The sequence below is a fragment of the Thalassophryne amazonica genome, chromosome 8, assembly GCF_902500255.1.
Source record: "Thalassophryne amazonica chromosome 8, fThaAma1.1, whole genome shotgun sequence".
NCBI lineage: Eukaryota > Metazoa > Chordata > Actinopteri > Batrachoidiformes > Batrachoididae > Thalassophryne > Thalassophryne amazonica.
Window position 1 is genome coordinate 49,889,985 of NC_047110.1, and position 13,757 is coordinate 49,903,741.

The following is a 13,757-nucleotide window of genomic DNA, read 5'->3' on the forward strand; positions in this document are numbered from 1 at the left end:
GTGTTCATGGTGTTTAGGTGTATAGTATTGTTCATTGGGGGTTCGGTATGGATGGGTGGGTGTGCGTGTTTGGGGGTGGATTCGTCGAGCCGAATTGTTCCCAGTCCTACCCTGGTTCAGGGTCACGATCCAGCCCTAACTATAAGCTTTTTCAAAAAGGAAAGTTTTAAACCTAATCTTAAAGTAGAGTGGGTGTCTGTCTCCCTGATCTGAATTGGGAGCTGGTTCCACAGGAGAGGAGCCTGAAAGCTGAAAGCTCTGCCTCCATTTCTACTCTTACAAACCTAGGAACTACAAGTAAGCCTGCAGTCTGAGAGCGAAGCGCTCTATTGGGGTGATATGGTACTATGAGGTCCCTAAAATAAGATGGGACCTGATATTTCAAAACCTTATAAGTAAGAAGAATAATTTTAAATTCTGTTCTGGAATTAACAGGGAGCCAATGAAGAGAGGCCAATATGGGTGAGATATGCTCTCTCCTTCTAGTCCCTGTCAGTACTCTAGCTGCAGCATTTTTAATTAACTGAAGGCTTTTCAGGGAACTTTTAGGACAACCTGATAATAATGAATTACAGTAGTCCAGCCTAGAAGAAATAAATGCATGAATTAGTTTTTCAGCATCACTCTGAGACAAGACCTTTCTAATTTTAGAGATATTGCGCAAATGCAAAAAAGCAGTCCTACATTATTTGCTTAATATGCGCACTGAAGGACATATCCTGATCAAAAAGACTCAAGATTTCTCACAGTATTACTGGAGGTCAGGGTAATGCCATCCAGAGGAAGGATCTGGTTAGACACCATGTTTCTAAGATTTGAAAGATTAATATTAAGAAGATTAATATTCTGCAAAATATCATAATTCAACCACATAAAGCAAAACTAAACCAAACTGCTTCATGAATAAGTAGAAACTGAAGAGAGGTGCAGAAGAACACCTGGCGCACAATGTAAGAGGAGAAATCATCAAAAAGTAATATTTTTGTGGACATCCCTACTGCTACATTGATATATACAATACAGATATGGACTGATCCTTCATTTTTGAACCAGAAATGAATATTCTAGGGAGGAGGTAATCAAATGCCAAGATACAAATTATGGCAGTGGGTTATTGGTGCCCGAGTATGTTTATTTAACATCTGAACAAAGAGGTGGTGGCTCACTCTCCATGGACTTCAGCCTTGCTGTGGTTAAATTAAGTACATCTGTTGTTAATTTGTGGCTTGACATTACAACAGTCCAACAAGGAGCTTGGATATTACCCCCCACTGGTCCAACTGTTATGTTTGGGGGGTTTGGCTGGATGTTTTGGTTTTGTTTCTCTTTCTTTGCTCTCCAGGTGGTATGCAACTGGTTTTTGTCTGTGGAAGAAGGTGCTGGCAGAAGAGTCCTTCACCCTCATCAGTATGATTTGCAGCACCTGTGGATGATGCTCACGTGCAAACTTAAAGACTTTCAGCTGAAGCAGATAATGAGATGGCATTCTGCATTTAAGCCATTAGTGATTCTAGCAGAATTGCCGGGAACTCGACCTTGTGACGTTCCTTTGTGAGACACCTGAGGACTGCGCCTGGGTTTGACACATCGTGCATGTGAAGGAGGACGGGGTGAGGGACATATGCTGTCAGCACACCTCAGAGGTGATTGATTGTCTGACTAAGTGTTAATAGTAATTTGGTATTTTGTTACGCAGCAGTATATTTGAACAGTGATGATACTTGTGCAGCTCGCTTCTCTCCGGCCATGGCGTGCGGACTGATGATCCTCCACCTGTTGTGAGAAGCTGCTCATTTACATAAAGCTTAAATTCAGACCTGAATGTGTTGCTGATAGTGTGTGCCTTTGAAGGATATTAGTTGTAGCTGCTGACTTACCTCACCTTTTCTATCCTTCACAGAGTCAGTTTGTCGTGTCCACCTGGGGAGTGTTTGGCGGTGAACGTGAGTCAGAAGCGCCTGGCTCGATCCCTTTGGGCGCTGGAGAGCGCGCTGTCCTTCACTCCACCAGACAAACACGCTTTTATGTTTGTACACTGAGTATTGCACTAGAGGGGGAAATAAAGTTGTTTTGTTTTTTGGAACCGCCTTCTGGTTATTTAGCGCTGGGTTCAGTCAGACGCAGGTCCGCTCCTCAACCCGCGTCGGCACATAACACCAACCACCATCAGTTGGTCTGTTGTGACTGTCAATAGACAAAAATACACTGTTAAGTTTTTTTTTTTTTTTTTTTTTAACCTAAGTTTTTTAAAACTTATTCTGCCTTTGCAAACTTTTCTGCTATTTTGGCATACAAATGGTGTTTCCCACATGCACTGTCAGACTTTTCCTGAAATTTAGTTCAAAACTAATGCAAAAAATGGTGTTTCTCTAGAAACCGCTGAACATCAACTTCTCCATTGTTATTTCTTGGGTTGCCGAGGGGCTGTATACTGCTACATTTTTGCATTTCATCATGCTGAGGTACAAAAATATGCACCTACTCTTGGGCACTTCTGAATGCCATCATTTTTCACTTTATGCTATTTTGTACTTTCTGAATGAGCTGGGTTTCTGTAGCACATTTTCATCTGAGACAGATGCTCACATTTATCTCACATTCACACATGTACAGTCACACACCAATAACAGAAGCTGCCATGCAGTGCCTTGTCTTACACCAGAGACATTTGTTATAATCCTACACTTTATCCCTGGTTATGATGAAAATAATCTCACATTGAAGTGACAGTCTGTACTTTTGAGATCATGTTAACGTTTGTAGTTGGCAACTAAATAACAAAAGCATAGTCAGTATCCAACTACGTAGTTACAGTAAGTGGCGTTCTGTATGTGAACATTTTACATTGTTCATTCTGATGATCTCTTAGTGCTGCAGTCACTGAAGAAGAATATTTATTATTTATGTAAGTGCACCAGATCATTCTTGGCATCAAGACTGATAGCTCATCTTTCCATGCGGTGCAAACTTAGGCCACGTCAGAGGCTATGAAGTGGATCTTGAGATGGAAGTGGGAGCAAATTAAATGAAAGTAATTGAAAAAAAAAAATCAGGTCTGGAAGCATGTGTCTTATCAACCACATTACGGAACCGCTGTGGGTTATGGTCCATCATCCAACCCGGCAGACAGTCGCCCATCCCTCCTCCCAAATGTAGTCATTTATGTGAGGAAAGCTAGGTGGTACATGGGCGTCATCTTTCCAGAAAGGACGCCTGCACTCTGCCAGGCCGGGCAGCTGCCCGGCAACCATAGCAGCTGGATCCACAATGCAGACTCCCAGACTTGGCTTAGGTGTAAGAGAAAACATGGGCTTTATTCCAGGCTTAGGTTTGGTACACAGGTAATTAAGCAGCGGTACAATCAGGATTAGGCAGAGATGCAGTCAAGGACGAGCAGGGGTCGGAGGGACGAGCAGTTCAGTGGTGAGGCAAGAAGCATGGTTGATGGTGTGACCAGAGCAACAGTCGGTCACGGCTTGGCAAAACAGGACTGGATACAAAAGGCTGGAATGTGTGCAAACATGTCAACAAACTGGCTGTGAGCTGTGAGACTTCACGATATCAGGGTGATGTGAAGCAGGGTGTTACTTTTGGTGCTCGTGAGGAACAATCTAGGAAAGGGCATAGCTAGTGGACAAAGAGTATCCATGGGCAAGATAGTGGGGAAGGGAGTGCACAAAGTGGAGTGATGCCCAGATACCAAAGATGCGTGAGCAGGTGCAGAGAGCGTGAGTGAAGGAAAACAAAGCAGACAGAATCACAGTGTAGGAGATGAAGACACCATGGCAGGTGCAAGGTGTGAGTGAACACAAACAAATGGAAATGAGGTCAACTGAGAACAGAAATTAAGGACAATATACTACTATATGAACAGGAATTGGAAAAGGCATGAACATGAGAACTAAAAGCAACCATCAGATAATAAGTAACAAGAGACTACATACAAACAGATCCGAGAGCACTAAGACAATAAGCACTAAAGCACAACTAAACTAGAACTGACAAAGAAAAGTGGTTCAACAAACTATAAATATTATATAAGTAAAGCAGAGACTACAAGATAACAGAAAACAATCCGACCTAAAAGCACAACAGATAATATTACGAATGAAAGGACCAAAATCGACAAGTGATAACTCATGATAAAAATGAAACCACAAACTGGCAGGACAAAACTAGAACGGAACTGAATCATGGTAGAAGAATACAAGTGACAAAAAAACAAAGTAGCAAAGCAAAATACAACAGAATAAACACATGATAAATAACTAATAAAACAGAGCTGGGGCAGAAGGTGGGTCACAGAAAAGGGGGGGAAAAAATCAAGCATAAACCCCGATCAGGGCCAAGCATGACACATCATAGTACCCATGTATTGGCTGGTTAGTATGTTCAGCAACTGACTCTTGATCCTGGAAATTGTCATGATGTTTTCAAATCAACTGAATCAGTTACTGGCTGACGCTGTTATGTCTGTGCTAGTCTGACTAATTGCAAGTATTTTGTTACTCTGTGTTCAGATACTGTAGCCTACATTGTAGAAAATTAACTACTGCATGCATACGAGGCAAAAGCTTCTCTATACCCGCTTAATCCAGTCAATGGTCACGGCGGGGCCGGAGCCTATCCCAGCAGTCACAGGGCGTGAGATGGGGTACATCCTAGACAGGACCCAGTCTGTTGCAGAGCCACATATAGACAGACAAACTCAGTCAGTCATACTCGCACATACACCTATAGGCAATTTGAAGTTTCCAGTTTGCCTAACAAGGAGAACATGCAAACTCCACACAGAACATGCAAACTCCACACAGAAAGGAACAGGCAGGAAGCAAACCCACAACCTTCTTGCTGGGAGGCAACACTGCTAACCACTAATCCACCATGCCGCCTAAATAAGTAACTGCCAGTCTATTTAACACTGCAATGTTACTGTTTCTGCCATTACCATTTACTGTCTGCTACTGCAGTTGACAACAATTCTGTTATTCCAAAAAATAAGACCATAATGTAAAATGTGAATGCTGCAGAACACAAGCAACTTTACTAAGTCTGTTATGTGACATTTAGGAAAATAATGTTCCCCTGGTTCAATAACATAAAATTTATCTCTCCCCTAAGATAAATAAAGTGAGAAAGGTGTGTGCATGCGTGTGTGTGTGTGTGGTGTGTGTGTGTGTGTGTGTGTGTGTGTGTGTGTGTGGTGTGTGTGTGTGTGTGTGTGTGTGTGTGTGGTGTGTGTGTGTGTGACAGAGACTATCATTCCTCACATGGGCTTTTGTAATTGCTGCCAATACATTTTCTGTCATGATTCCACCAAAGGAAAAACATCAATGTAATGTGAAGTTCTACATTTTGTTGGTTGTGCATCTTGCTACATAATTGAGTTTCTTGGCTACCTATCTTGCCAACTCAAATGTGCAAAATGGATCACTTTCCAAACATGAACAACAGCAAGCCTTTAAGAGAGCAGTCCATCACCTTGACCTCCAAGGCTGTCGAACAAGGAAAAGCCATTATTATATTAAAAAATGCACATTTAAAAAGGCTGGGCTTTTTTCCTGGTGTAGAGCAGGTAGCTGTGTGGATAAGAAGCCGGCCTGCCAATATGTATGTATTGATCAGGATATGTCATTCAAAGTGCATATTAAACAAATATGTAGGACTTCTATCTCTAAAATCAGAAAGGTCTTGTCTCAGAGTGATGCTGAAAACTAATTCATGTATTTATTTCCTCTAGGCTGGACTATTGTAATTCATTATTATCAGGTTGTCCTAAAAGTTCCCTAAAAAGCCTTCAGTTAATTCAAATGCTGCAGCTAGAGTACTGACGGGGACTAGAAGGAGAGAGCATATCTACCCATATTGGCCTCTCTTCATTGGCTTCCTGTTAATTTAGAATAGAATTTAAAATTCTTCTTCTTACTTATAAGGTTTTGAATAATCAGGTCCCATCTTATCTTAGGGACCTCGTAGTACCATATCACCCCAATAGAGCGCTTCGCTCTCAGACTGCAGGCTTACTTGTAGTTCCTAGGGTTTGTAAGAGTAGAATGGGAGGCAGAGCCTTCAGCTTTCAGGCTCCTCTCCTGTGGAACCAGCTCCCAATTCAGATCAGGGAGACAGACACCCTCTCTACTTTTAAGATTAGGCTTAAAACTTTCCTTTTTGCTAAAGCTTATAGTTAGGGCTGGATCAGGTGACCCTGAACCATCCCTTAGTTATGCTGCTATAGACGTTAGACTGCTGGGGGGTTCCCATGATGCACTGTTTCTTTCTCTTTTTGCTCTGTATGCACCACTCTGCATTTAATCATTAGTGATCGATCTCTGCTCCCCTCCACAGCATGTCTTTTTCCTGGTTCTCTCCCTCAGCCCCAACCAGTCCCAGCAGAAGACTGCCCCTCCCTGAGCCTGGTTCTGCTGGAGGTTTCTTCCTGTTAAAAGGGAGTTTTTCCTTCCCACTGTAGCCAAGTGCTTGCTCACAGGGGGTCGTTTTGACCGTTGGGGTTTTACATAATTATTGTATGGCCTTGCCTTACAATATAAAGCGCCTTGGGGCAACTGTTTGTTGTGATTTGGCGCTATATAAAAAATTGATTGATTGATTGATTGATGTAGACCTTGGTTCAAATCCCACTCATGCTACCTGTATTTGTCTTGTCCAAGGACACTTAATCTACATTATCTTATTCCACATAGCTGTATATGGGTACCAACCTCAGCTGGGGAAGTAACCTGCGTCCCATCCGGAGGGAGTCATAGTCTCTCACCCGCTTGACGCTATGGAATCTGTGGATAAGTACTGGCACTAATGGGCTATATAGGACTTACTTCTTCTGTGTCCCAGTGAGTAAATGTTCTTTATTATATTCTGGATTAAAGCTTCTTACTTTCAAACATTTTCCCTGATGCCTCAAATTCCCCATCATTTAGTTGTGATTCTGGGGCTTCTGTTGCACCTTTTGGATACAGGTGATTCATGGTGGTGTGGGCGTCCTTCCTCAATGTAAGATCAGTAATAGTTATCATTTGTATTGTAGCAGGATGAAGGTCCCGGTTCCTGATTGAAAAAACGTTCCCGTTAGCTTGGCGTTCCCACTAGCTTGGGTAACGGGTAATTCCCCTTTGGCTGACCTGTAGAGGAATGGTCTTTAGTGCGAGCCATCGGGGTTCGATCCCACCACCGTCCCGGCCACAGAAGGTCCTACGGTCACAATCTGGCATCACGACAGGAGTGGGTAATCACAGAACATGCTTAAATGCACCTGTGACTTCAGGCCGAAGTCAAAAATGGTGGGGAGATATGTAGCGGGATGTAGAGGGCCACGAAGGTCCTATGGTCACAGTATTAATAACAGCCACCACTGATCTAAGTGACTCCTTCACTTATAAAAATTGAAGAAGTCACTTGGAAGTAACTTGGATCATCAGTTGTAAGCTTTTGCTTCTGCCTACACCTGTTTGGGCACATGGATATGTTGTTAAATTGTCTTCTTTATGAGTTTTCTTTGCTTTTTTGAGTGCGTGTGCCGAATAAATTCATTCAATTCGTTCATGAGTGGTGGAATGTCTTGAAGACCAGCAAGAAGTCCAACAAACAAACAAACAAGAAGTCCAACAACAAACTAGCTAACAAGTATGTTAGCTAGTTTGGCTAATAGTAAACAAGATAGATTCTGCCTTACAGAGGGAACCACAAAGTATTTTTTATTTTTTAATTTTGTTATTTAGGTTGCCTGAGCTTTATCTTATTTTGTTGTTTGCTGTAATATATGAGTTACATACTTGTAAAGTTTTTCTTAAAGGACAAGCAAGACATGATGTCAGCAGTAAACAAACTAACTGGAGGTAACATCTATAACTGATCCATTTGGGTCTTCTGAATGCCTTTTTAAAAGCATACGAAAGCCATTTTGGGCAAGTGTGCTCTACTTTAAATGTTCTTTGAAGGTTTGGAATATTGTTTGTGTCCAGGGCCTGTTGTTTTTTGGCAGCAACTGGGCAGCGCAATTGGTCTTGTTTGATAGTGGTGCAGCTTTGCTAAAATTTCCATAACAATTGTACGTTTTGTGATAAAAGCATAGAAATTGGCACACATATTCCAAATTAACTGATGTTTCTTTTCAGATATGATGACATCATGGAGTTGACCTCGAATGACCAGCAGGGGTCAATAAATAATTACAGAAGTCAAATTTACAAATGCTCCAATCATGGTTAAAACTATACCACATTATTTGTCTGATCATACCGATTCCAAAAAGGTATAGTTTGGACTATCTGTAACTGAATGTTATGGAGTTTCTAGGGTAAAAACAGCAACATGGTGACAAAGGTCAGGTTCAGTTTGTCCAGGGGTCAAAAGTTAAAGTTGCTCCAATTTTGGTAAAAAAAAAAAAAAAAGAAAAAAAAAAAAGATGCAAATTATTTTTTGAGTTAATAGCATTTTTAAAAGGAATAATTTGCCCCATCTGTCAAGTTTAGTCATCATGTTATGGGGTAACATATGTCATAAGTCATAGAATCCAATGGACGTCAACCTTGTTTGACCTTTACTTTGGAGACCAAGCATTCAGCACAGTCAAAACTATTCCATTTATTAATCCTATTAGGTCAACCAATAATTTACATCACTCTTTACCAAAACTGAAGCAACTTTAACTTTTGACCCCTGTACAAACTGAAACTGAACCTTTGTCACCATTTTTGCTGTTGTTACCCCATAACTCCACAACATTCAGTCATAGATAGTCCAAACTATACCTTTTTGGAATTGTTATGATCAGACAAATAATGTAGTGTAGTTTTCAACATGACTGGTGCATTTTATAATTTTGACTTCTGTGTAATTCTTTGACTCCTGTAGGTCATTAGTGGTCCAGGATGTCTCTATATCTGAAAAGAAACAATAGTTAATTTAGAATATGTGTGCCAAATTTGATGCTTTTATAACAGAATGCACAATTGTTTTGCTATGCCGCCCCACTATGAGGGCGGGCACTAAAGGTGTAAAATACGACACATATGACATCATTACTCTACTTCCGGGGACTAAAACACAGCATTTTCTCTGAGGTTTTGGGCAAATTAGATGCAAACAAAGTGAAAATGCAAAGAAAAAGTGATGATGCGGTGGAAAAGTGGACATGTGTTGCGTTTTTTTTTTTTTTTATGACCTGGAGCTCAAACATGTCGAGGCAGTTTGGTGGGCAAATGAATGGAGCTACTCTGGTTAGTTGTGTAAGCTAACATTTACCGACACAACGTCTCCCATTTGCCTCGTCTTCCCTTCTCCACTGGGAACCGAAAGAAAAAAAACACATTGATGCAGTGATTGCAGCCGAAAACAAAACATTACACCATTTTTCCATGTGAAGTTATGCTGTGCATATATTGCTCAACAGGACCAGCGGTCCCCATAAGTGGTCAAATCCCGCGACATCACGCAGGGTTCAAACGAGACCGCGCTGCCCTATATGCACTCTTGAGTAGCTATCTAGGTTAGCTAGTTAAGAATTAGCCAGCAATGCTAAATTGTTTTTATTGCAGGTGGGAAAGTAAATGTAATATGTTTCCAAAAATACTCCACTTCTGGGAGCTTTAGAAAGCAATTTTCTCTCACAATCTGGTTTGTTTTGCTGCCTCACAGTGTGGATTTAGCAAAATTGTTATTGTGTCTCCACCTGGAGGATGCATGAAGTTCAGGAGGGAAGGATGCACGACTGGCTTTCCTTCAACTGACTGAACGCAATTACAGCTGAAACCTGAAAGCACTCAGGAGAGCACCTGTTTTCAAACAGCTTGTTTTTAATCAGATCAAATTTCACAGTTTACATTTGAAGTAATTAAAATGTTGATTTGAGCACCAAGTTATTACTACTGCGACAGCTCAGTAACTCTGTGTGTGTGTGTGTGTGTGTGTGTGTGTGTGTGTGTGTGTGTGTGTGTGTGTGTGTGTGTGTGTGTGTGTGTGTGTGTGTGTGTGTGTGTGTGTGTGTGTGTGTGTGTGTAGTTGAAGATGATAAGGATCACTACGTGGAGGAGTCTGAAGTGAGCGTGTGTGAAACGAGAACAGATGAGCCATTCCTGCAACAGAAGTCTGTTACTCGAGCGACATTAGAGGCCCGTTCACATTCACTGCAGGTACCACACTTTAATTATTCTAAAGAATTACACACATTTCACAGTGTTACATCACACTCTTTGCCATTGATATACTACTGATAGCTATTTTGGGTATACTTAATAATTTATCAAGAAAATCATTTCAAACTGCTTCCAGCTTTTTGCTTGTCTCAGTGTTATGTATACCTGTAAAAACAAAGAAAACAAATGCACACACACACTCACACACACACACACACACACACACACACACACACACACACACAACACGCACACACACAAACACACACACACACACACCGTTATATTGGGTGTATGGATAGAAATTGATTTGATTTTGGTTTCAGATTGCTCATCAATCAATCTCTAAAGACAAGGTCAAACATCTGGCCACATGCTAATATACGAGGTCTGTTAGAAAAGTATCCAACCTTATTATTTTTTTAAAAAAACCATATGGATTTGAATCACGTGTGATTGCGTCAGACAAGCTTGAACCCTCGTGCGCATGCGTGAGTTTTTTCATGCCTGTCAGTTGCGTCATTCGCCTGTGAGCAGACTTTGAGTGAGGTGTGGTCCACCCCTCTCGTCTATTTTTTATTGCGAATAAATGTCTGAACGATTTGGAGCTTTGCTGCATCAATTTTTTTCCAGAAACTGTGAGAGACCTCCAGGTGGACACCGTTCGAAAAATTAATATGGCTTTCAGGGACGATTTTTTTGGGGGGGGATTAAACAGATTATGGGGTGTTACTGCCACTTTAAGGACTGCCACAACTGCTGAGAGCGCGGCGTGCTCCCAGCCCCCATCAACAGGCTGACACCCTGCTGGAACAACCAGATCATTTCCAATGTGAAGGCTTTGTTGATCTGGGAACTCGTCTGACTTTCACAAAAAGGCAGAAGATGTGGACATCAGCACTTTTTCCGGATCAAGACAGCATCCAGTTTAAAAATGAACGGCACATTTCACTGTTACAGGAGTTTTTGTCATGGAAAGAGAAGCTGCTCCACCACGCGTCGCGGTGCAGCCGCTTGGCGCAAAGCAACGCCGTGATGAAGCCTCACGGGACATGTTCTGGCATGTCCAGCTCATGCACAATCACAATCGGATATTCACACGACTGGAAAGCAACCGGAATCCGTCTGAAATCCACCTGAAAGCCGTCCTGAGAGACCAACACCGAGGTGGTTTTGTCCCACGTAATGAACGGAGCCGTGGCGCGTCCCTCCACTTTTCTTTCCTTGAAAAAAGCTCCTGTAACGGTGGAATGTGCCGGAAAAAGTGCTGATGTCCACATCTTTTGCCTTTTTGTGAAAGTCAGACGAGGTCCCGGATCAACAAAGCCTTCACGTTGGAAATGATCTGGTTGTTCCAGCAGGGTGTCAGCCTGTCGATGGGGGCTGGGAGCGCGCCGCGCTCTCAGCAGTTGTGGGCAGTCCTTAAAGCGGCAGTAACACCCCGTAATCTGTTTAATCCCCATAAACTTGTCCCTGAAAGCCATATTAATTTTTCGAACGAGGATTCAAGCTTGTCTGACGCAATCACATGTGATTCAAATCCATATGGTTTTTTAAAAAAATAATAAGGTCGGATACTTTTCTAACAGACCTCGTATAACTGTGAGATAGTTTAATCTTCGTGAAGTTGACTGTTTGACAGCCTGTGCAACATTTTCTCAGTATCCCAGGTACTTGGAAATGAAGGTGGTGTTGCTGTGCTCACTCAGCAATTTTAACTTAGTTATTATTGACTATTTGCTGGACAGATGAAGAATTTTATTAGAATTAGTAGGCAATTAATTGCTTTAGATGTGAAAAGTTTAAGTATTAATGTAAATATATATAATATATATATACACATTCTATTTCTACCTCATTTTCTTATTTTATTGTATTGTTACCAGTGTTATTATTATTATTGCTTATCCTTGCACACGCTGTTTGATACACATTTTCCTCTACTCGCACCAATCTTGTGTGTTTTTTTAAGATCTGATGTAATGTGAATTTCTCCACTGTGAGATCAATAAAGTCTTATCTTAAATATCTTTAATTCAAGGTATGCCTTGTATATTAGCAGTTATTGACACCATGGCTGTTAAGAAAATCTTTGTTGCTGCAGGGAAAGAATATACCTGATTCATCTGGACTCTATTTCCGAGATGGGAAGAAGCGTATTGACTACATCCTGGTTTATAAGAAGTCCAGTCTGCAGGTAGAAAAGAGGTGCACGTTTGAGAAGAATTTGCGTGCTGAGGGTCTGATGCTGGAGAAGGAGGTAAAGGATCAAGCTCTGAAGCTGGTTTGACTCCAAAGCTGACTGTCAGTTTCTCTCAATTTCTAGCCAAAACACTTGTTTCCTTTTTTATTTGAAAGCCCTCCTTGACCAACAACGACATCATGTTTGTGAAGGTCCACACTCCTTGGGATGCGCTTTGCAAATACGCAGAGCAGATGAACATCAGAATGCCATTTAGGTAACTACTGTTTGAAAATGAGAATAAATCTGTAAAATGAGACATTCGAGGGGGCCATACTAACGAAATTGAGCGAAGTAGGGCCAAATGGGGACTGATAATCAAGAAATGGGGTAAAATGTAACGAAATGGACCAGAGTGAACCAGACCGACTCCAAATAAATACTTTTATTTAGTGTTTGGCTTTTGTTTTTTGTGAAATGCGCTCAGTACATGTTGTAGGAGCAGGTGCGCCATCTGGTGTTCAAGAGATGAAACTTCAGTCAACGGGTCAGTCTGCTCCATTTCGTAACGTTTTACCCCCATTTCATTATTATCAGTCCCCATGTCACTCCATTTCGCTTAAAAATAATTAAATAAAAGTGCTTATTGAATCATATTTAATCATATTTGGAGTCAGTCTGTGTCAGTCTGCCCCATTTCGTTACATTTTACCCCCATTTCATGATTATCAGGCGCCATTTCGCCCCATTTCCTCTCCATTTTGCATTTTAGTATAGCCACATTCGAGGCAGCAGCATACTTCACCTGATGAAGCTCCTACGGGCACATTGCATTCTCAGTTGGTGTTTGACAGCTGCCACTCGCGCTAAGATGAAACCGTATAACCTTGCAGAAAGGATTATATAGCACGAGGAGACTGGCAGATACATTTGGCAGATGATGTGGGTTTTTTCACTTTTGTAATGAAATATTCATGGTTGCTGTCTTGTACATTAACAGAAGTAGCGTGAATAAATGTGTCTTCAGATATTGGTGGCTGGAAGGTTCCCCCCATTGGGTCTGGTGTGGGGACCAACATTGTCCTGGTGGAAGGGGGTGAGCATTGGCCTGGGTTCTTTGTAGGTCCTTGGGCCCTCTCTGGTGTTGGGACTGGAGGTTGGCTTCCTCTATGTTTGTGGTCCCTGTTGTCGCGTCTTGTCTCCTGGTTCCAATTTGGATGTCTCCTCCCACTGCAGCAGGGGTGCTGTTTGCCCTGTGGCACTGCCATGGCTCCTGGTTGCCCCCTGCACACCCGTGGGACTGCAACTGCAGTTTTAGGGCAATGTGGAACGGATGCAATGAATCACAATCACTCCAAGTGGCTTGTGTCAGGTCATTTGAACTTTTTAAGTTCCTTGAAGACGTTTCACTCTTCATCCAGAAAAGC

General features: G+C 41.8%; 1 protein-coding gene across 1 annotated transcript in view; it reads left to right on the plus strand.

Annotated features, from left to right (window-relative positions):
• ano3 (anoctamin 3) overlaps positions 1-13,757 on the plus strand; it is a 168,961-nt gene that overhangs the window by 84,196 nt on the left and 71,008 nt on the right. The window contains exons 3-5 of the mRNA XM_034176176.1: positions 10,015-10,145; positions 12,253-12,408; positions 12,507-12,607. Coding sequence (XP_034032067.1) covers positions 10,015-10,145; positions 12,253-12,408; positions 12,507-12,607 — 388 coding nt within the window. The remainder of the gene's footprint in view (positions 1-10,014; positions 10,146-12,252; positions 12,409-12,506; positions 12,608-13,757) is intronic.